The sequence below is a fragment of the Lissotriton helveticus genome, chromosome 10, assembly GCF_964261635.1.
Source record: "Lissotriton helveticus chromosome 10, aLisHel1.1, whole genome shotgun sequence".
NCBI classification, from domain to species: domain Eukaryota; kingdom Metazoa; phylum Chordata; class Amphibia; order Caudata; family Salamandridae; genus Lissotriton; species Lissotriton helveticus.
This window is the reverse complement of record NC_136071.1, coordinates 682245845-682270665: the sequence shown is the minus strand read 5'-3', so window position 1 is coordinate 682270665 and position 24821 is coordinate 682245845. Positions and strand designations below refer to the sequence as shown.

The window sequence follows — 24821 nt, the reverse complement described above, 5'->3', positions numbered from 1 at the left end:
CATATCCCACACATAGCGGTAGAGGAAGTCCGCATCAGCCCAAAGCGCCTGACGCAATACATATCAGACCCCATTAGTTGTTATTCTAATGATTCAATACACCCGGTCAAGTGCACGTCTAGGGACTGGCATGTCCTAGCACTACGAGCCCGGATATTACCGCTGTATGCCCCGGGGCTACCGTTAGCAAATCACCCCAAACTATCGGTTACACAGGAGAAGAAAATTGGAACAGTACTAGGAGAAATGTTTTTTTTGACAATGGGTGCTCTGTTCCCGAATAAGGAATTCATCCTGTTTAAAAGCCCGTCTTTATGCGCACACCAAACGCCACTGAAAAGGTTTGCATATTTAAGGTTACGGGCAGCAGACAAGGATTTATACGACACATTCCCGGCAGAACCCGCCCCATTACAGGCCCTACAGATACTTTTGACAGCCCCCACAAGGAAAAACGTAGTCACGCGTCTTTATGCCACTTCCCAGAATGAACAAGCTCAAGGCCCTGATCGATCATTACAAAGATGGGAGGAGCTCACTGGGGTGACCATACCGGAGGAAGACTGGAGCTATAGCTGTGCACAAATACATTTGCTCATGTAGAACTGCAATTTGCGGATCATTCACTTTAAGTTTTCCCATCAGACGTACTACACGCAGGTCAAATTACACCGCTGTGGCCTTCTAGCAGATGACAAGTGTCAACGCTGTCATGCACTCGGGGCCGACTTTCTACATATGGCTTGGTCTTGTCCCGGTCTGAATACATATTGGCAGTAAGTGACGACGGCGCTCACACAAATGCTTGCGGAGCCGATACCAAATGCACCACTGGTGTGTCTGCTGGGCATATATAAATTAAAATTGGCCAGGCGACGTAAACTATTAGCAGTGGCATTGTTACTTGCGAAACGTCGAGTTGCCATGAAGTGGGGTAGCAAACGCCCACCTAGATTCAAGGATTGGATCAATGACCTCTTGTACTGTAAAGAAACACTAGGAACTTATAAGGAGGACATACCTCAGACCTCCAGGCCTAAAGATTTCTGGCAACCATTAGTAGATTATTTGCAGCAAAGAGAAGATGACTCTTGATTGAAAAAGGAAGAAGGACATATAGGCATGAGAGCAAAAGCGATACCCAATGTGGGACATTGGCACAGTATTACTATTATGAATGATAACCTTGGTCACTGTTGGGTAAAAAAAAGACCTAAATGTATATTTATGTGATGGATTAATTTTGGTATAAGTGCTTTACAATATGCCTGTAGGTGCTCTGTGTATAAACATTGCTTTCAAAGTATTATTTGACGGTTGTGGAGGGCGAGGGAACTGGGAATTGCAAATACTTCCTTTCATTATTTAATGTGTTACTCTTTCTGTATGGTGCTTGGTGGAAAAATAAAATTAAAAAAAAAAAGTTTGTAATTTGCACATTTAGAAGTTGTGAATAAGCAAAATTTTTTCTTTTTAAATCGGCAGAACTGTATTTGCAGGAGACATTTAAGCCTTTAGTGAACATACCTCCGGATGCAAGGTAAGACCACAACATTTATGGTTTCTAAAATAATTTCTGCTCCTTTCCCCACGGTTGGTTTATTGCTTGCAGCACGTCTAGATCACAGCACAGAAATGAGGACGAACATCAATTTGTGTATTTTGGGGCTTGCATTTGGGCTGTTTGCTATGCATTCAACGGATCTTAGATACTAACTTGACTTCCTCACTTGACCTAATTGTGTAGTCATTCTTGGCTAAGCTGGTTCCACTATGTGTCAAAGTTGGCAACCCTCATAGTGCATATGGAGTAGTTTCTGTCCTGTAACTCCAGTTCTGTAGTAGGGGTATCTCTGTTATAGTCATAATCTAGTGAATAGTCCCGCCCAGGTGCGTGGACCCCGGAGCAATCTAAAATAATCTCTTACAGTGTCAAAAAATGCAGAAAATGCATAGACACTTAAGAGAGAATTTAAAGACAGATAATGCAGCCAAAAAGGCTACACTGTCCAGTACTTCAACTAGAAATTCCACCATAAAATCCACAAAACAGCAAAGCCTGTACAGATTTCCCTTGCTTAACAGCAAAATCCCTCAGGAATGATAGAGAGAAGAACCTGGACAGACAAGCCCCATAGGCTGCCATTATGTGGCTTAATTAGGATACTGTGCCTTTAAGGAACCTTCCAGAACCTTCTCCCAGTATCCCAGAATGCATAGCAGGTCCAACTTAGCCTCAGTTCTTTTTGAAGGCGTAGAAAACGCCAGACCTGTAGCATTATGAACATGAATAACTCTCCACCGGGGAGGCGGAAGGGCGCTTATGACTATAACAGAGATACCCCTACTACAGAACTGGAGTTACAGGACAGAAACTACTCCTTCTGTAGTAGGGGATCTCTGTGTATAGTCATAATCTAGTGAATAGAATGGCAAGCCCATCCCCACACCAAGCGGCGGTGGAGAATAAAATAACGCCACTACTGTGCGAACAGATTCCGCAGCGAAGCCTGCCCAACCTGAGCGTCTGCCCTGGCATCAGTGTCCAGGCAGTAATGCTTAGCAAAGGTATGGACCGAATTCCAAGTGGCCGCCTTGCAGATCTCTGCAATGGGAACATTACGAAGCATAGCTGTCGTGGCAGCTTTGCCCCTGGTGGAATGAGCCTTAGGTTTGCCCCCTAAGGTCTTATTAGCTTTGTAGTAACACAACTGTATGCAGGACACAATCCACCTCGAGATGGACTGTTTAGAGGTAGCAAGACCTGTCCTGACTGAGCCATAATTGATGAACAATTGGTCTGACCTACGAATATCTTTAGTCTTATCAAGATAAAACTTCAGCACCCTCGGCACATCCAGGGAATGTAAAGACCTTTCCGCTGGAGATGAAGGGTTCTGAAAGAACGTAGGCAAAGTGATAGTCTGGTTGATATGAAAATCAGAAACAACCTTGGGAAGAAACTTAGGGTGAGTACGCATAACAACCTTAGCATTATGAAACACAGTATAAGGTTCTTGGCAACACAATGCCTGAATCTCACTCACCCTGCGGGCCGATGTAATGGCCACGAGGAACGCCGCCTTCCAGGACAGGTGCTGCAACGAAGCCTTATGAATGGGTTCAAAAGGCTCCTTCATCAATCTGGACAGCACCACATTCAGGTCCCATGAAGGCGAAGGAAGCCTGACAGGAGGGAACACTTTCCTCAAGCCTTCCAAAAAATCTTTGATCACAGGGATCTGGAAAAAGGAAGTCTGTGAAGGGCCTTTCCTGTAGGCAGTCAAAGCAGCCAGATGAACCTTAATAGAATGGACATTAAGGCCCGACTGCGCCAGATGTAGCAGATATGGAAGGATGACATCTTCCTTGCATGTCGTAGGGTCATAGTTCTTAGACCTACACCAGATGCAAAACCTCTTCCACTTGTAAGCATAAGAAGTCCTAGTGGAGGGTCGCTTAGCCTCCTTCAGTATGTCCATACAATCCTCTGGGAGATTCAGATGGCCATATTGCACTATTTCAGGAGCCATGCCGCCAAACTCAAAGACGAGAGGTTGGGGTGCACCATCCGCCCCCCGAACTTCGTGAGAAGGTCCGGCCTGCACGGCAGCTTCATGTGAGGAAGGAGAGATCGGTGAAGCAGGTCCGTGAACCACCACTGTCTGGGCCATTCCGGGGCAATCAGAATCATTCTCGCCCTGGATTGGGACAGCTTGATGAGAACCGCCGGAATCAGGGGAATTGGTGGAAAAGCGTACAGAAAGCTGTTTGACCAGTTGATCCATAACGCGTTCCCCAGCGTCCCCGGCTGGTAGTACCTGGAGGCGAAGCCTCGGCATTTGCTGTTTTCGGCGGTGGCGAACAGATCTACGTCTGGAGTTCCCCACCTTGCGAAGACTTCTCCCAGTACTTCGTTGTTTATGACCCATTCGTGGTTTTCCTGAATGAGTCTGCTTAGTTCGTCTGCCTGAACATTCTGCACACCAGGCAGATGGGTGGCCGTTATCGACAGTCCTCGAGCCAGAAGCCAGTGCCAGATCGCCTGCGCCTCCTGTGACAGAGTGCGCGATCTCGAGCCCCCCTGCTTCTTGAGGTAATACATCGTTGTCGTGTTGTCCGTCTGAACAAGCAGAGAGTTGGTCTGAAAGGACGGATGAAAGGCCTTCAGTGCCAAGTGAACAGCTCTCAGTTCCAGGAAATTGATGTGGTACGTGGACTCCGTCGGGGACCACGTCCCTTGAATTTCTAGGTCGTCGGAGTGCGCTCCCCAGCCTTGGAGAGACGCATCCGTCACGATGGTCTGTGTGGGAATGTCCTTGTGGAAGGGAACCCCTCTGAGGAGATTCTCCTTCGAGCACCACCACTTCAGAGACTGAAGAGCATGTAGAGACAGTCGTATCTTGTCGTCCCAAGAACCTCTCCTCTGGTCCCACTGATCCTCCAAGCACTCCTGCAGAGGTCTCATCTGTAGCCGTGCGTGAGGAGTGAGAAAGATACAAGAGGCCATCGATCCCAGTAGAGAAGACACCGTCCTCACAGTCGTAGACGGAGTGTTCATGAGAGCCTGAGCCTTCCGAACGAGTGATAAACGTCGCTCTTCCGAAGGAGACACGCTTGCTGACAGCGTATTGATGGAGGCTCCCAAGTACTGGATGCACTGGACCGGAATCGGGACCGACTTGGACATGTTGATGTGCAACCCCAGCTTGTTCAAGAGAACGCACGTCTTCTGGAAGTGTGCTTGAGCTTCCGAGAAGGAGGAGGCCTTGATCAACCAATCGTCCAGGTACGGGTAGACAAACACCTTGTTCTTCCGCAGGTGTGCTGCTACCACTGCCATACATTTCGAGAATGTCCTGGGTGCAGACTTCAGCCCGAAGGGTAGCACCGTGTACTGATAGTGATTGGTGCCGACTTGAAAGCGCAGAAACTTCCTGTGTTTGCATGCAATGGGCACGTGGAAGTATGCGTCCTGTAGATCTATGGCACACATCCAATCTCCTCGTTGCAGCTGAGGGTAGATCTGATGCAACGACAGCATGCAAAACTTTTCTCTGCGAATCCACTTGTTTGCCTGTCGCAAATCCAGAATGGGCCTGAACTCGTTTTTGTCCTTCTTGCGGACAAGAAAGAACCGAGAGTAAAGACCTCTTCCTCTTTGAGACAGAGGTACGTCTTCGATCGCCCTTTTCCTTAGCAGAACGTCCGCCTCCGCCTGAAGCTCGCGCAGTTGATACTGCGAGCTGACGGGAGGAATCGATGGAGGAGGGCTGGTGAAACGTAGACTGTATCCATTGCAAACAATATTCAGCACCCACTTGTCCTGAGTAATTTTTCTCCACTCTGCCAGAAAAAATTGAACGCTTCCCCCCACCAGAGCAGGTAACGGACGAGGGGGAAGTAACCGCTCAGGGTCGAGACCCGGCCGGGCCCTTGGTAGCGGTAGAGGACTGTTGTCTACCTCTACCCCCTTGGCGTTTCTGGAAGGGCCGCCTGTACTGCTGCTGCTGCTGTTGATGTTGTCCAGCAGACTGTCCCCTTCCACGACCCTGTGACCCAAACCGACGTTGGAACTGTCGGAAGGGTTTCTTCTCCTTGGGCTTCTCCAAGCCCACCGCCGTCAGGGTCTCCGCCTCGGCCTTCATCCTGGCCATCTCGTCATCGGCGTGTTTTCCGAAGAGGGTATCTCCGGAAAACGGGAGATTCGCCACGCGTTGCTGTGCTTCCGGTTTCAGTGACATCAACCTGAGCCAAGCATGGCGTCTCTGGTGAATCCCGTGGCAGTATCCGTGCGCTGACAGCAAGGAGATGTCCGCAGCGGCGCCGATGGCCTGGTTAGAGACCAGCATCCCCTCCTGGACGATCTCCATGAAGTCCTCCTTGCGGTCTCGAGGGACAAGGTCCGCAAACTGCTCCATCGAGTCCCACAGTGCCCGGTCGTAACGCCCCAGCAACGCCGAGTCACTGGCGGCCTTCATTGAAGAGGCGGACGTCCCACACGCCTTACGACCAGCAGAGTCGATCCAGCGGCTCTCCTTGTCCGGAGGCACCGTGGACGCAGGGGAGGTGGCATGAAGCTTTCGGGCAGCTGTCACGATCACTGAATCCGGTACCGGGTCCTTCCTCAAGAAGGCTGGGTCCGAGTCCGGAGCCCTGTACTTTTTTAGGATCCTGGAAGGCGCAGACTTCACCACTGCCGGCGTCAGGAATAGCTGTTCAGCGGGCTCAAGGAGTCCTGGCACCAGAGGTAACAGGGGGCGAGACAAGTGCCTTTTGTGTAATGTCTCAAAAATCACCGAAGTAGAAGTTGTAGGCGCTTCCACCTTGATTCCCAACTTCGCCGCTCCACGCAGGAGAACCTCCTGAAACGTGCCAATATCGTCTATAGGAGACACTCTAGTCTCCGGCGAATCGGACAACGTGGGCGAGTAGGAACGGGTCCCAGAGGCAGAACGTGACCTGGACCGACGTCTCTTATGGTGATGCCTGGATCTTGAGGAAGATCCACTCCTCGATCTGTCCCGTCTCCCCGAGCGAGACCTCGACCTCTTGGGTCTCGGGCGTTCCTTCGGCCTCCCAGGTCAGGAGTCCTAGGCTTCTTAGGAGTCTTCTTCGGTGGCGTCGGAAACTTGGGCATCGACACCGCCCTCGGCGGGACCGGGGGTGGAGGAGTAACCGGACGCGGGGTCTGCGGAGCCGGCCTCGGAGGTGGGGTCGGGGCCTTCGGAGGCGGACCCTTCGGCAAAGCAGGCCGTGAAGGAGGTGCAGAGGGCTTCATCGGAGTATCCACCCCGGAATGCGCCGTTCCCGGCGAGCCACCACACCGTCCGGAGCGTGGGGAGCCCCCCACAGTCCTGGGCCTGTCCTTAGGACCTCCAGACGCCGAAGATCGGTGCCCAGACGACGACCGATGGTCCCTCGACGTTGAACGGCCCTTCGGCGTCGACCGTTTCTCACTTCTCGACGTCGAACCGTGTCTGCGTCTCGACGTCGACCCCGACCAGATGGACGAACCACGAAACCTCGACGACGGGCGATGGTGCCTCGACGGCGACCTCGACCTCTTCGCCTGTCTCGACGTCGACCTCTTGGATCGTCTCGACGTCGACCCTTTGGATCGCCGTCGAAGCCGGTGTCGATCGCCTCGTCGTCGGTGTCGGCGTCGAGTGGTCGACATCGGAGGGCCCGGCGTCGGCACTCGCCGTCGAGGCGACACCGCCGTTCGCAGTCGAGGACATCGTCGTCGAGGGGATCCTCGTCGTCGAGGCCGCCGTCGAGACGGGAGAAGTCTCCGGCGCCGAAGAGGTCGACGTCGAAGCATTCGAAAAGGCCGACGTCGAGACGCTCAAGGAGATCGACGTCGAGACGGTCCGAGAGGTCGACGTCGATCTCCTTGAGCGTCTCGACGTCGGCCTTTTCGAATGCTTCGACGTCGACCTCTTCGGCGCCGGAGACTTCTCCCGTCTCGACGGCGGCCTCGACGACGAGGATCCCCTCGACGACGATGTCCTCGACTGCGAACGGCGGTGTCGCCTCGACGGCGAGTGCCGACGCCGGGCCCTCCGATGTCGACCACTCGACGCCGACGACGAGGCGATCGACACCGGCTTCGACGGCGGCCGGAACACGTTTCTCGACGGGCGACGTTTTCTCGACCCAGAGCCCTGGGAGACTTGGAACTGGCCGTTGACCGTCCTCTCGACGTCGTGGTCAGAGCAACTGACCCAGATGGAGATCTTGGGCGAGGGCTGGTCTTCCTGCCTCTGGGGAGCCCCCCAGAGGCCTCAGCATGGGCAGAAGGAGCCCCTCCTGACCCACCTCGTGCCTTCAGCCTCCTTTCTTCAAGTCCCTGAAGTCGGATCTTCTTCCTCTCCTTCAGGGTCCTTCCAGAGAAGCCTCTGCAGATCACACAGTCCTCAGGGATGTGGGAAGAGGGAAGGCAGAGAATACAGACCTCATGGGGGTCTGACTTGGCCTTCTTCCTTGAGCACTCCGGGCATTTGTCGAATAATGCAGGCATTATGGACAAAAAAGAGTGCAGAAACTCAAGAAGAAAGTCACCAAAGTACTTTTAAAGCACCAAAAATCGAAATTAGTGTAAAACACCAACAAAACCCTTGAAAAGGGAGAGCTCAATGCTCCAGGGTCCTGCTTGCAGGAGCCGGAAAAAAGAACTGAGGCTAATTTGGACCTGCTATGCATTCTGGGATACTGGGAGAAGGTTCTGGAAGGTTCCTTAAAGGCACAGTATCCTAATTAAGCCACATAATGGCAGCCTATGGGGCTTGTCTGTCCAGGTTCTTCTCTCTATCATTCCTGAGGGATATTGCTGTTAAGCAAGGGAAATCTGTACAGGCTTTGCTGTTTTGTGGATTTTATGGTGGAATTTCTAGTTGAAGTACTGGACAGTGTAGCCTTTTTGGCTGCATTATCTGTCTTTAAATTCTCTCTTAAGTGTCTATGCATTTTCTGCATTTTTTGACACTGTAAGAGATTATTTTAGATTGCTCCGGGGTCCACGCACATGGGCGGGACTATTCACTAGATTATGACTATACACAGAGATCCCCTACTACAGAATGTTTACTCCTATGCCATGTCTGAATCTGTGAGAACAACATTTTCTGCTACAAGCACCACTCTCTCTTTAGAACCTCACTCTTATTGAACAAAATGGCTGTAAATAGAGGTCTGGTCGACCCACTTTTATGGGGGTAGATGGCCCTAGCACTCTAGTCTCATTTCTGTACATAAGACTTAGACTTCACAACGTGTGTTAATAATAATGGCTCAACTCTTGCATTCATGGTCGCCATCACTCTTCTACTCTGGAGAAGCTTATATCATAATCATGGACATATACCACTGGTCCTCCATATATTGCACTCGGAAAACTATAGTTTTACTCCTCCATCGCAGCAGCAACAATTGTTTCAAATATATGTTAATCATCTTATAAGAATACATTTTATTATAGCCCAGTATGACATAGGTTGCATTTCATTTGGATATCGATGGAATGCAACTTTTCCTAGCTGTCAAGCTGTCAATCCATTAAGTATACAGAGACGAGGATTATGTGTTATCTTCTTTACTGCTACCATATACCAGCCAGCGTTAAACAATATACACTACTATACTTATGAAGCCGTGCCCAAAAACTGCAACACAAATGGCAAAAACCAATGAACTAAAATCTAAGCCCTCCGTGTCCTGTTCCGGCTCCTCTCATCCTCCTTTTTTTTTTTTTTTTTTTTTTTCAATAAAGGTATGTATCCACAGAGCCAACTATGACTGCTACTATTCCATTCCCTTAAATAAAAAACACGATCAGAGTATGGAAGCCCTCTCGGTGAAATGGGTGAAGAGAGTATAAGAAAGGCTTTGTGAAAAAAATAAGTAGCTGCTTTACGCCCTTAGGCCTATCACATAGTCCATCACATTTCACACCATGCATAAGCTGGATACAAAAAATTATTTTCCTCGAAGTTCTAAACATCACTCAGTTCAGAGTCAAAGACCTGCCAGTCAAGTCCAGTGCGCAGACATTTGACACTAGATGTCAGGAGATAAAAACCTGAGAGCTTATCAGAAAACTGCGAAGGTGATAAAACCCCATTATCTGGTCCGGAACAGCATGTTGACTTCCCAAAGTTGCGATTCTTTTTATTCAGGAGACTTAACAATCTGAAGTCTCTTTAACACCTTCGCTGCGGGGGTAATTCCCCCGCGGGGCAGGGGGGCGCGCACAACGCCCGCATGCTCATGACGAGCTCAGCTCGACATGAGGCACGGCGCTCCTGTGCTCTAGACAAGCTGAGCTCGTCACAGGTGCACCGGCTCCCGTGGAACGCTCAGCACAGCAGGGGACTTCTCCCCGCACCTGAGCATTCCACGGCTCATGACAAGCTGAGCTCGTCATGAGCACCGGAGCACCGTGCCTCATGACGAGCTCAGCTCGTCATGAGCATGGTGAAGGTTAACAGCGTACGCCCCAAAGGATGCTCACCGATAGGCCTATCCTCAACCAGCGTGTGAACCACTGAAATGGTAGACCAATTTTAATTTATACTACAGTGCGCTGTACTTGAACCTACCAATTCAGAGAAAAAGTTAAATATGTGGACTAAGTCTGCCCCACAATATTGAGATCCATTTTAATTCACGGACACCACCTAGCCAACCAGGTTGATTAATAACTTTTATGTGTGCCTGCTTCTCAATCCTAGTCGAGGAAGAATGCAGCCTTTCCAGAAATTCCTGACCCTTGCCAGCGATCCCTGAACTCTATCATGCCATGAGGTGCAATAACTAGTCACCAATTATGGAATGCATGTTCCATGGGAGTCCCTGAAAAGGTTCAGGGAATAGTGAAAGGAGGAGGTGAAAATGGACAATCCCAAGACCGTTCCTGATGAACTGTAAACCACGCTTTAGAACCGCTTCAGAACTCCTGAGCTCATCCACCCACGATATAATTGTGAATGGGGTAAAAGCATAGTTCAACCCCACCCCTGTCTCCTAGGGTCAGGCATCAACCACTTTTGCGTCTACGTCTTGGCATCAGCTAAAACAAACTCTGGGACATTGCCTTTCCACATGGATGCAAGTAGTTCCTTTGCCTAAAACTAATTTCTACTTCGAACTTGCAAAAAATAAATCCTAGGTGCAGCTTCCAGTTGCTGTAGTCCACAGAAATCAGACGTTCCAGCCGGTGACCACACTGGTCTTTCGTGGAAGGTAGGTATTCAGCCGTAATTGAGATCCCCTCTTCTTCAGACAGATGTGCCAAAAATCATCCTTGAGCATCTCCAATAATATGCTGGATCTGGTCACTCTTTGCTACTTGATGTAGCAAACCACTGACCCATTGCTGTATTGTCCACTTTGTTGAGGACATAACTCATGTGTTTGGATAACCATCTTATTGCAAGAAATCCTGCCAGGAGATTGAGGCAAGTTAAGTGCAGAAGCCCCCAGAACTCCTTGGTAGTCAATGTCAGCATCTAGCTCAACAGTCAACACTGCAGGTTTCTGTGATTGTTACAATATCTGGTGCTGAACCAAAGATCGGCTAACTGGTCCAGGCGTCCATGTGGTCCAGCTACCAGTGAATCTCTGTTTTAACCTCCAGAGAGAGACCTATCACGTCCAGGAAAGACTGGCCTATCTGCAGGGACATAGTCTTGAGTCTTTAACCGCATCGCTGCGGCGGGTATTCCGCCGCAGCGCTAAGGGGGCGGGGCGGCGCGGCCGCCGCATGCTGGTGACGGAACCGCTCCGTCATCAGCCGCAGTTGGGCTGTGCTCATGACGGAGCGGTTCCGTCATGGCCCCGCCCGCTCAATAGAATGCGCCGCGCAGGCGCGAAATCAACGCTGCGCAGGCGCGGCGGCCGGGCCATGACGGAACTGCTCCGTCATCAGCACAGCGCCACCGCAGCTGATGACGGAGCGGTTCCGTCATCAGCATCGAATGGGTTAAAGGACCTTGTAGTGAAGCTATTCTGGAAAAAGACCGCAAACCCCAATTATAGTGATCAGTCTAAAGGAGACATCAACTGCTCCAATCCTCTGCAGCTCCTTCTTAATGGAATCTATCTTGGCCTTGAGGAAGTGAAGGGTTGGTGACTCTGAGTAGTTTGTTGGAATGTCTATCTGTGTCCTTGGAATGAAGTTTGACTAATCCTGATTTATCAAGAATCTCACGCTCTCCAGCATTAAATCACCAAAGACTATAGTAGCAAAATATCCCAATCCTGGGCCATAAAAATATGTTGTCCAGGTGAATAAGCGTTGTTCTCTTTGACGCCATAACCAATCATCCTCTGGCTTAATCAGCTTTGAAAAATAAGAGGGGATAACAACAGACCAAACAGGAGTACATGTAACCTCACACACTCCTCCCCCAGAGGAGCTTGGGGTGGGCTTCCATGGGTTCTCATACGGATACCAAGATTTACATGCCCTTTGGGCTTCTTCTGACTATTCAGGCATTTTCCTACAAATGGTCACTTGGAAGGTGGATCCCTTCTATCTTGAGATCGCTGTAAACCATCCATCCTTTGAATTAGGTCTTTACCAAGAGCATGCGTCTTAGGAATCTGTGCAAAGCGGTTACTGGATCTCGTTTTCCCCTTCTAGGTTGTGTATCTCCTGTATATTACTGCATTTCCTCTTGGGCAACATAAATGCTTTACAGTTGTACAGGCTGCTTTGCAGTTTCCCAGAACTCTGTGATGAACCCCTGGACAGTCTAAAGGACCCACACATTGTTAGTTATCTCTTTTCATTTTTCAAAAAAGAAATATACCTTCCAACCAGTATTATCTTGAGGAGGAAGGATCACTATCACCTTGAATGGATGGAGAGCATCAGCTAGCTCTCCTGTAGAAGTCTCCATGACTCATGCTTGCTGTTAAAGAGAAAGCGCTGAAGCAGTGTTGGTCTTGCCAGTCTCCACCCCTAATTGGTGACTGGCTACTCTATGGAGTTTGGAACTGAACTTGACTAATCAAGTACCCCTTGCCCTTCAACAATGGTAAATAGTCTTTTCATGGATGTTTATACATTAGGAGATAAAACTTCTTAAGCTCTTTTAAAAAGTCCTCAATAAACAGACCTTCCAAGGTGTCTGGGGCCTCCTCGGGAGAAGCATTTCCCCTACCTGCACATCAACCCACAGAAGGATTGAGCAGGGAGAAGGAAGGTGCACCAGAACAGAGTCAGTGAGCTCCAAATATATCCAGAAAATATCCTTTATTGTAATGGTAGTTAAAATTGGACATCAGCCAATGCGTTTCGTTCCGAATGGAACTTTGTCAGGGCTTTAAGCATAGGAGTATTGGGCTGGTCAGTTATTTAGTATCACACAAACGTCCAAACTAGGTGGCCCAAAATGGTGGCCCAAGTCTCAGGTATATAGTGTCCCACAAACGTCCAGATTGGATGGCCCAAAGTGTTTGCCAAATCCTCCCCATCAAAAAATCTAGACGTGGGACCTACACTGTACATCGACCGGGACTATTGGCCTTGGAAACACGAGACGCAGAAAAATATTATCCGTGACGTTACTGCGTTATTGTGGATGTGGAGGATTTGGCCAACACTTAGGGCCATCCAATCTGGACGTTTGTGGGACACTATATACCTGAGACTTGGGCCACCATTTTGGGCCACCTACTTTGGACGTTTGTGGGATACTAAATAACTGACAAGCCCAATGCTCCTATGCTTAACACCCTGAGAAAGTTCCATTCGGAACGAAACGCGTTGACTGATGTCCAATTTTAACTACCATTACGATAAAGGATATTTTCTGGATACATTTGGAGCTCACTGGCTCTGTTCTGGTGCACCTTCCTTCTCTTTACAAATTTATTTATCTGGTTTCCAGTGGAGTGGAAGTGCGGCGAACTCCGGTAGTTGTTGCACACGCTTTCTAATCTTTTTTCCAATCTAGGAACTGAGGTGCTAAACCGTAGTCAGCCGCATTTGTTTATTTATTTAAGGATTAAGCAGGGGCCCTTTGCCAAAATGGCAGTATTAGCAATTCCTAGAGGACACCGAGATCTGCTGTTCCCAACCCTTGATGATCCCTGTGTTAGTATGCTCTCCAGTCTCCTTGACCACCTGAGCAATCACTAGAAGTTTCATGAAGGACCTTCAATTGGCCCAGATGTGTTTTGCACACCTTAGAGGAACTGTTGATCCCCATTTTTGGGTCCTTAGAAAATTTGTTCACGTGTGATCCCCAGATGTAACCATTTTTTCTTCAAGTTCATGCATGACTGCAAGCAACACTCTGCACGAAGACTGTTCCCCACCTCCCTGAACAGGAGGCTTCAAAATGAAGCCTGTACACAAGGCTTCACTTTTGGTTCTGGTTCTGTCGATGAAACATCAGTGCCTAATATCATCGTGATTGAATATATCTCGCAAATAGGTCTAGACATTTGAAATTGAATCAACATCCATAATCTGTATACTGGATTCTATGGTGGTGGAATGTGTATGTCAGTGCCTTGTCATTTACTGTTAATATGTTTTATATGCAATGTAAGTAATTGAAAATTGTCAATAAAAAGATGTATTAACAAAGGTTTCTCCTGTACTTGTCTGAGCACACCCTGATGGCCATCAGATTTTTCATTTATCGGACCCTCTATATGTGTCTTCAGATGTCTCAACATCCAAATATTCACTTTCTTATAAGGAAAGTTATAACACTCATCATAGGAGGATTATTTGGGGGAAGTTTGATTACTAGGTCCTTTCCTCTCCGCATCATTCTTGATGCCCTTGCCTGATGTCATAAAAATTGGGCTATGTAGTATCTCAAATGGGTCTACTTTACTCACTGAACCATGCTCCATAAAGGTTCCATTGGGAGACTTTCCTTTGTGTTCCAACTGCATGATTTCAAACCTCAGTAGACTGGTGTCTTGGTGCCTAATGCAACGACTTTGTGGCTTACTTAACCACCTTCTGGACATGTTTCTTTCCTGACAGATCAAGAGCAAGGCAACATCAGGGGTTTTTACCTAAGGAGGTTTACTTCCCCTTAGTCAATTTCTCCTAAGGCAGCCCCACACCTGAAAATTAGAAGTGGAGGACACGGTGCAAGTCTGCTCTGAAAATATTCCCCCGCCTGGAACTGATGGCTTGGAGATCTGACATTCACAGGCCACACCACATGGCCAATATGTGATGCTGCAAATTCTCCCACTAGCGGGCCAGCAAGCCTACCCCTGATAACCGTTGTAGGTGCAGTCTCACAGGGACATGCATGCACCCAGCAGCCTATCAGGGAGGCCTGTGCATTGCTGCACACAATAGAAGCTAAAACAAAGTAATCTTCACATTACCCGAAAAAAATACATAGAATTCATATACCTTTCAAAGTTATAAGTCGTGTAAACGTTACATTTGACTAGCGAGTAAAACTTGTGTGGTTCAAAAGTGGGGTCGAATAATCATAATTCGCTCCCTTCAGCAATAATACTGGGAAACACATTTGCTCTCTGCTTTATAATGCACTATTTGTTGTACAAGATTAGATTCTGTTAACAGTTAGACAGAGATTCCCTACCTCACATGGAGTTTAGCCTGTCAGCTCTCTAGGATATTGTCTCGTTTGAACTCTAGCCCTATATAAAGGTCCATCCTACCTGATCTGTAGTCACTGGAGAGCACAAGGCATCAAGGGATTCACACTAAAAACTGTTATTTTGGGGTCTGCCTTGATTCGGTCTTATAGTCATGTTGTAAATAGCACCCCCTTCGGGCAATGGTGGTGCCTACCAAGCAGGTCAGTTGTCCTTACTGTGTAGTTCCAGCCATAATCCTTGTTTCAGCTTGCTATCAAATTCAGCCTTTTACTATATCATGACCAATCAGAACATACACACAGCATTTGTTCCACATGTCACACACACAAGCTTAATCTGGCATAAACAGCAGCTTGATGCATGCTGTGTTTACATGGCTTTCACCATGCACCACATCAAGGGGGCTACGCTTAAACTTGTGTGAATTCCCAATGCTAAATCGTTTATTTTTCAACTACTTAATAAATGATGACTTTACAGAAACAGCTCAGTTAGGACGAAGGGAATAAATAGTCAATGGTTAAAATTTAAATGTATTGTATATAACATTTTCTGATATATTTCCCAAAAATCTGACATGAGCCAGACCCTTGTGTAGCAAAAGGAGTCCGCTTTGGTATTAGTTGTACCGCCTCAGTGCTGCCCTTCTCAACCATGGATCTAACCATGTTGCTGCATTAAGAAACTTGCTGCTTTTGCTGTTATTGTTGCTACTGAGCTTCAACAGCTAAATGAACAACAATTTGAAAAGAGAGCACTACCTTCCTCTTCTCCTTAATTAATCTAAACCCCAAGTTGATAAATGTGTGACTACCTGCGTGTGTGTGTACGTTATGTGTGTGCGTCAGTGTCAGAATACTGTCCTCACTCCTTATTTAAACGCCATGAAGTAGTACAAATTTTTGCCTAACATTTATAGAAACTGTTAAAAATTTCTTCACACTTTATGCAGAATGCTGTCCCACTTGTGACTAGGTTTTCAGTCTTCTATGTTTAGTATAATTTAATGTGCTTTTTTGGTAAGTATCTGTCTCAAACAATGCCTCTTACAGCGAATCTATTTAACTCGTTAAAGTTTTTGCGTCTTGTTGGTTCTTCGAACCTATGGTTTGACTTCTATCAGTATCCCAATTTACTAACAACTTTTTAATGTTTTTCTCCTCAGCCTCTTTGATGCTGTATATTCGCTCATCAAAAACAAAATTCACAGATTGCCAGTTATTGACCCCGTCAGCGGGAATGCACTTTATATACTCACCCACAAAAGAATCCTTAAATTCTTACAACTTTTTGTAAGTAACAACTTGATTATTGGGCCCTGCAATTGTGTGCTTGCAAGCGGCGTTGATGACCCATGCTTTGGAACTACAGTTAGGCTGTGCTGCTGCAGTGTGTAGTATGTGGTTTATACCAATTAAATTGAAATCCGCTCAAGTGCAAACATTTTTTCTTGTTGATAATTAAAACACTGTAAGATACATTAGCTACACTCCTACCAGACTAGGGTAGTTCTGGGGCCACATTCTGAGATGACTTTGGATATAGGTAAAGACGAACCACAGTTACGCATCCGTAAGGTGATTCAAGTTAGATTACCCTACCCAGACAATCCTTTCCAAAAAACCCATGACAAGGTTTATAAGTTTCCACAGTGGATGGTTGAACAAAATGATAAGAGGTAAATGTTGAGTGTTCGCATTTGAAGTTCTTAATATTTGAACCTGGGGAAGTTATGAACTTTTTGTCCAGTTTAACACCTGTGAAACCTTTACTTAAAAAAAGACTGCTTGCAAATTATCTTTTAAAAAAGTAGATGTGTGAGGTTTTATTTTTAGCAAATAAGTAAAAAATAAAAAAAATAAACTGAGCATTTTTCCTTTTTTTGATGAAGAATAAGTTTTAAAATTATAATGTGCTGGATCTTCTTTAAAACCTATATTTGCCTACCTTTTCTATGGCACTTTCATTTTCTTTAAAAGTATCAAAATTAACTAAGCTTGCAATGCTTTACCACAAATGTGCACACCCATAGGAGATTACGCTGACTCACTGAAGCACCATTCTACTGGCAGCTCTCCCAAGAGCTTGTTTTAATTGTTTATTTGATATAGAGCAGTTGCGAGTTACTATTCGTGCTGTGCAGCACTGGATGAAAGTTGTAGGGACATTGTAGATATGTGCTGTGAGTTATGTTCCCAAAGATAACTCCTAATCCTTCCAGACCCTTTAAGGAGGTCATTTGATTGCTGAATCTTCTTCTATGGCATTCTCGCCATTATCTTGTGCTGTGCTAATTGTCCCCATATTGTACCTACCTTGACTGCACAGAACTTTTCTTGGTCTGTATATAAAGGCAATGGAGGAGAGCTTATCTTGATCAAGCCAAACTGAGTTATATTAGCAAACGCAGGGAATATCATAATCTGATCAGGCGGGCCAAAACCAACTATTTTTCAGACAGGATTGGAGATGCTCGCAACTCCACTAAGGAATTATTTAAAATTTATAAAGAAATTTCCCTCTGTAGCTCCTCTGTTGATCCCTCCTTGGTTTCGGAGGAATCCTGTAACCGAATTGCCACCTATTTTTCGGATAAAGTGGCCACGATCTATTCTGCCTTCATAGGGGGAAAGGAGAAGGCAATGGAGTTCTGTGAAAATCCATCTCTAGTTAAGGGCGCTAACAGTCTTAGCAACTTTGTCACTCCTCCATCTAATGAGCTTCAGCAGATCTGTCGCTCGATCAAGTCAGGCTCCCCCCGTGATCCGGCCTCTCCTAAACTTCTGGGAGGAAGTTTAGAAATTCTTGAGCCCTACATCAGAGATGTTCTGGATCTTTCTTTTTCAACTGGCACAGTACCCAAAAAATGGAAACAAGCGATTGTGCTCCCACTCCAAAAAAAACCTAATCTAAGCTGGGAGCGGTTAGACAATCTCCGGCCCATCTCCCTTCTTCCATACTTGGCCAAGGTGGCAGAAAAGGTGGCCAATCGCCAACTTATGACTTTTGTGGAGGAAGCCAACCTTCTTCATCCCACCCAATTTGGTTTTCGGGCACGACACTCTACGGAGTCTGCGATGCTCCTAGCCACCGAAACCATTAGGCAAGGGGTAGATGAGGGGCATACTATGGCTCTTGTCCTACTCGACCTAAGTGCCGCATTCGACACTGTAGCACATTCCACCTTGCTACAGTGTCTCAACAGTGGTGGAGTGAAGGGGATGGCACTCAGTTGGATGCAGTCCTTTCTGACTGAGAGGGGTTTTCAGGTTAAACAGGGAGAACACTACTCTCGGGTGTTCAATCTCGATCAAGGGGTCCCTCAGGGCTCAGCCCTCAGCCCCACCCTGTTTAACCTTTACGCCTCCCCTGTAGCCACCATTGTTGAAAGATACGGCATCCAACTGGTATCTTACGCCGACGACACACAACTGGTCATCTCTCTATCACGGGCACCCGAAATTGCGGCACTCAACTTCAGTGCTTGCATGCAGGAGCTTGCCTCCTGGATGTCTAACAACTGCCTGAAGTTGAACGGCTCCAAAACGGAAGTGCTTGTGATGAGGGGGGGCCCTTCTGTGTGGACCTCGGCATGGTGGCCGGACTGCCTCGGACCTAATCCCGTACCAGGTCAACAGGCTAAAAACCTGGGGGTTCTATTTGATTCTGACCTGTCTTTTACTCCTCAAGTAAACAGAGTGGTTGGAATCTGTTTCGGGATACTTAAAAGCCTACGCAAAATGCTTGATATGCTTCCAGTGGATGCCAGACAAACGCTTGTGCATGCCTTGGTCACATCGAGACTTGATTATGCCAACCTACTTTACCTGGGTATCACAGCCAAAAATCTCAATCGTCTCCAGGTACTGCAAAATGCCACAGCCCGCCTGGTGCTGAGGCTTCCCAGGAGAGCACCCTCCAAAGCTGCGCTAAGGTCCCTTCACTGGCTTCCAATCCGTGAAAGGATTACTTTCAAAGCTCTATGCACGTGCCATCGCATCTTTGGAGGTAGGGCACCCAGTCCTCTGAACAGCCTTATCACCCCTTACAGACCAGAGCGGATGCTCAGATCCTCTGGCACGGGTCTGGCTGTTGTCCCCAAAATACACAAAGCTCGAATGGGGGGCAGATCATTCCGGCTTCTTGCAGCCAAGAATTGGAATATGCTACCCTCCGAACTACGGCTTGAACCCTCTGAGACCAAATTCCGTAGAGCCCTTAAGACCCATCTCTTCCGTCAAGCATTGATGTAAACTCTTGTCTTCTCTTCTCATCTGTATACTCTCAGCGCGGGGACACGCCGGTGCGCGTAACCATGCGCTTTATAAATCTCCTAAATAAATAAATAAATATTTACTTCAGTTTTTATTTTTAACAGAGTTTTATATATACCGCAAACTTGACCCCAATCGGGTATCAGATGCTTTACATAGCACCAGTTGCATTACATTAGGACACATTCATTTTTGTTAGGCGCTGGAAGATTAAGTGATTTGCCCAGAATCACAGGATGTTCAACAGTCATTGCCGAGACTCAAACCCAGTTCCCCAGATTCGAGGGCGACCGCCCTAGCGTTGGCCAAATCCTCTCCCCAGTTGAACGATCTTCATCTTATATAAAGCGCTCTGATACCTTTGGGTCTAGCTAGCGCTATATAAAACCTTTTAAATAAAAATAAAATAAGGAAGATAGAGTAAATCTGCAACAGTACACAGTATTTATGTGTATTTTATTGATCAGTATGTAATTATTCAGAACTTGGGAAGAAAAGGGTAACTGGGACCTTTTATCTTTAGAATGGGACTGTCTTTCTATTATATCACAGACGTGTTGATATACTGTCCACAGTGTACATGTCAATAACATTTTCAATATTCAAAGTAAAGCAATGGGAGAGTCTTTCTTCCATTTTTACTCTGGTGTAAAGCTACTACAGTACCTGATAAAGGTCTCGGCACCTGGATCCTCTGGACAAATGTCCCAGCTCAGCGAGTGTTTCCTCCCAGTACAAAACTGTCCTAGTTTCACTCTTTTTGGGCCCCAGGAGTCTTGAGATGACAAAACCAAAATCAGATCTAGAGCTCCTGTGGGGGCCTGCCTCTCTCATGGCAGCCTCGAGAGCCATTTTAATTTGTTGGTGGTTGATGGTTAACCCATTCACATTCCTTTTCCACTTCTCTTTCTTTGCCAGGAGAAGGCTAATCCTCTCAAAACAGGGTACTTGACTGAGGGAGGCTTTGATCTACTTGCTGACCAGCAGAGTAATTAACCACCGCAGCACAGTAGTTCAAAGCCTGAATCTTTTTTTATAGGCCGACTCAGGGAAAATAATGCAAAACCAAAAGGTTTTAAAAAGCTCTTAAGTTCACTTGGTAGATTTCTAAACGTAGCAAAGGAGACTATAATCTATATTCAATATTTAGCCAATACGAAGTTAATATTTTGGCACAGCTTTCACCCTTAATGTGAATATAGTAAAGGTCTACAGACTCAAACTTCAGTCAAAAGGAAATAGGAATATTTCTTTTTGCATGTGCAATTAAATTATAAGGCCTTCACAGGCCATTACCAATTTACCAGAGATCCCATCTGAAACAGGCTACCTGTACGTAGATACTTGGCAGAGTTAGACCGTTTTCTCACACGCTGGTGCACCCATGTTCTAGTGTAACTAGCATAGAGCCTTTTATTTATTTATAGCAATTGTTGTTTGAGTTTCAAATAACATTGTCAAGACGTTTCATCCAAAGATTCTGTTCTCAACATACAGATCGTACATTTCTTAAGTATACATTTCATCAGATTATTGATCCCCAACTATATATAATCAGAAAAGATAGTTGTAACTTGAGGTATGTTGTATTAGGCAAGCCGTGGCTGTTGCGGAAAGACCAACACTACTTGCATACAAAATGTCTGATGTGGATTCCTGGTTGGATGGATGTAAGCAGACCATAAATGGACTGTTATCAGTCGAGCAAGCAGTACTTCTACTTGTGCCTGCAAGTAAGCAGGTCATAGATACACAGAATTTTCTGATGCTAACCCTGGATTGGCGGACACTTAGGGGTATGTAAAAATGGAGAAAAAAAAAAGTAAAAGGATATTTTGATGGATACTTCTAACCGCAGATTCCTAATCTTAGAATATTCCCAAGTAGTCAGACTGGATCAGTAGAAATTTCCATCAGTGCCCTTGTGCACCGATAGGTGGTATCACATATAAGCATCACTCCTGTTCTGTAGCATCGGTTCTTTTCTATTCACGCCTTCTGATGCGAATCCGGAGCTCCACTATCACTTGCCAGTCTTCTGACAATTCTAAACAACTGTATTTGTAAATTGGCAATCATAAGTAGTCATGGGCTTCAAATAATTCATACTCAAAGTTGGAGGCTGGGGCCCAGGGCCATTCTCAACACTGCTTCACTTTCTGCTCAGTCTCTTCGGTTGAGTCGAAGTCTAGGTGCAGGCATCAGAAAGTAAATCATCCCACCCCACTCTGACTCCAAAGAGAAAGTTAGAGGGTGTCAAGATTTGAATTGCACTCTCTCAAGGTCACTGCCGATGGAACCAATACCTTAGTTGGTCCATATGCATTCCTCTTCATCGAACCAGCAGGACATTGAGGCCTAAAATACCATGCTGCAAACCTTTAGGGTGCTTTCAGCTTCTTCTGATGCACCTTTGGGTCCCATAGAAGTACAGGGGCTTCCATTCGGGTTACTGTCTTTAGGCCCTCCCATGATTCAGTCTGTCCCCTTGGGACCGATGTCCAGTTTTTTTGGCTATACTGTCTCCAGTACAGACATCCACTCTGGCCTAGAGTTCCGTGCTAGTTCCTGTAGGCCTGATGCAGATACGGATTCCATCGGCTCCAATTGATGACCCAGTGCAATATCACTTCGGACCAGTTCTTAATTTGCCATCAAATAAGTGCCAGGGCCCTCATCAAGGTGCCACTTCAGCTCACTCCACCCATTGCCTCTGCCAGCACTGCAAATGACATTACAGACACACCTACTAACTATCACACTCCTACAAGTGTGAGAATTCAGATTATTGCAGGTCACCAAAGTAAATAGAATTTCTTGGGTGATGAGCATTCGTTATTTTCAATGTATATTGATTTTATAAACAACTGTAGTTGTGCTCACCTCTAAATAAAATGAACAGCACCATCATGTGCCAGACTGCCATAGGTGCCAGTGCTAACAATTAAGAGCTGTGCAGAGCACTGGAAACCACTGGCTCAAATTAAGCACTCTCGGACCCCCGGGCCTACATCTGCTCGACTGATGTTACATTACGAAATCGCAAATCTTAACTAATTGTCATGCAGCTTAACAGCATTCAGTGATCCATACAGTCTCACTATGGAAAGTCACATTGTAAGCAGTAAGGTGAATCCTAAAACCTTTTCTGACCAGTTCGCCAGATAAAGTATCCAAAAGGATAGATTGTTTTGCAAGCAAATATTTTCTTCTAGAGCTTGGCTCTGCGTTTAATAAATGCAGTCTGTCTGTTGGCCAATATACTCATGCCCTTTTGGACCTGGCTAGTGAGATATTACCGGCACCCCAGAGGAACAGTGTGCCTCCTTGCGCAGATGATCCGTAATGGGCAGGACACTGCAAAAATATGTTGTCTGCGCAGGCTTAGATTCCACGGATTGCATCGGCAGGACAGTTGGTACCAATATCATGCTCTGCAGACATGCCTGGATGAAGTCGACCAAATGTCCTGGCAATGTGCAGGCACTGCTGGTGAACATGTCCTTTGTCTCTCGCATCTTCAGCGAGAAGATGTACTCTGCTTTGCAATGCTTTAAGGATAGTAGGGCCACAGTACACTTTCTGGGACTGTTGACCACTGTAAAGCATTGTCCCTATCATTTTCACAAAGGCCTCTAGCCAGGGATAGCCTTCACAGCTATTGATGCAGCAGTCCAGTCCTTTTGGGGACGCAGCGCCTGCAGATTTTGCACAGGCAGTAGGGGCACCAGTCCTCCAACTACTCTTCCCTTCCTTCAGTGGCTTACAAGCTGCTTTAATTGGTCCTCTGTTGCTTACACTCAGTTGGTGGGGTGGAAGATTCCTCCCAGTTCCTCCAAGGTTGGCAATTCATCAAGTCTCATAGATGGGTCTTGCTGACTGTTCAAACGGGCTACACCTTACTTTCCTCTCCTTCACCCCTAATATTCCTCCCACACTGGATCAAATTTCGGAGAACCATCTTTCCATTCTCCTGCAGGAAGTAAACCTTTTACTGTACAAGGATACCATAGCGCAGCTATAACAGCAAAGGATTTTATTTCCTCATCCCAAAAATGGATGGAGGATTCAGGTCTATCCTAGACCTTCAACTCTAATTTCCCCTGGAGAGTGTGGTATCTGAAACTCCGAAGCATGAGCATCTGTCCTTCTATCAAGCTACCACTTTGGGAGGACCTCCTCTCTCAGCAACAGGGCACAGTCCTTCATCCAAATCTCCACTTACATCACCATGTGTGATGATTTAGCAGCAGAATTTTTTTTTCTTTTGTGTTTATTAGCATTTGGTAGCAAAATAAAACATTATATTAGGTCCACAAATGGAAAGTTATAGTACACTGAAATCACTCAAAAATACAAAGTGCTGAAGAAAGTCAGAGCGGGTAAGGGAAGGAAAGGAGGAGGGAGGGGAAAGGGAAGTGGTAAGGACCATTGCATGACCGCATAAGGAAAAGGCAACATATACAATTACACAACTTGTAGAAGCAAATGAGTTAGAGCAACAATGGGCATTGACCACCGGCCAGTAAGGCAGCCCACTAATTAACGGCCGGTGGATGTAATATGGAGACTTAGAACATCAGAAGTGTTAAAGCTGATAGGTGTACCGGCCCAGCTTGATCCATAAATGAAAAAATTGTTAGCTGATAAGTGACCTTGGAGCCTTAGTGGGTGCAGCCACAGGCGGTGATTGCGCTACTGTGTCTGTAGTACATAGGTAGGCTAATAAAGGTTCCCATATGTCTTTGGGGCTTGACCGCTGTGGCATTAATGCCCAAAAATGGGAAAGTTGATCAGAGCAGTATGTTGCATCTTGCAGCAACTGTAGGGGCGGGCACCGCCCCAGTTCATGGCTACCCTGCGATTAGCAAAGACAAGTAGCATAGCTTTGAGCCTACGGTCTGCAACTGTAATATCCTTAACGTAAACCTAGCAGTCCAATCAAGGGGATACATGGGGCTCGCTGTCCAGTGTTTTCCTGTATGGTCGAAAACACTCTCTCCCAGAATGTTGCCACTATAGGGCACAACCACACCATCTAAAGAAAGGAGGCTTGAGCAGCAGAATGCATTGAAAATAGGGGACTAAGCCCTTCTTGAAGAGCTGTGATGGGGTATGGTATACACAGTGCAAGAATTTAAAGTACATCACATGCTGCCTATAGTTTGGTGAGAGGAGCTCCAGCTGCCCACAGCAGAGTAACCCCTGTGAATCTATTAGTGGTGCTCCCAAATCTGTTTCCCAAAATGTGCGGGCTTTTGGAGTTGTGATTGGAGACGAAGGCTTAGCTGCAGAAATGTGACTGCATTGGATTTGCCATTTGAAGTGGTGATTGTCATAATAGCTACCAGATACCAGCTGTATTCATCAAGTTTGTAACCTTTTGTGATGGCTGGACACTGCCTCCTAAGCAAAGCTGTTGCATGTTTTGTCTTT

General features: G+C 46.6%; 1 protein-coding gene across 8 annotated transcripts in view; it reads left to right on the top strand.

Annotated features, from left to right (window-relative positions):
- PRKAG2 (protein kinase AMP-activated non-catalytic subunit gamma 2) overlaps positions 1-24821 on the top strand; it is a 1661435-nt gene that overhangs the window by 1569270 nt on the left and 67344 nt on the right. For all 8 annotated transcript variants that reach the window (XM_078663217.1, XM_078663218.1, XM_078663219.1 and 5 more), the window contains 2 exons: positions 1486-1540; positions 16277-16403. In XM_078663217.1, the coding sequence (XP_078519343.1) occupies positions 1486-1540; positions 16277-16403 (182 nt within the window). The remainder of the gene's footprint in view (positions 1-1485; positions 1541-16276; positions 16404-24821) is intronic.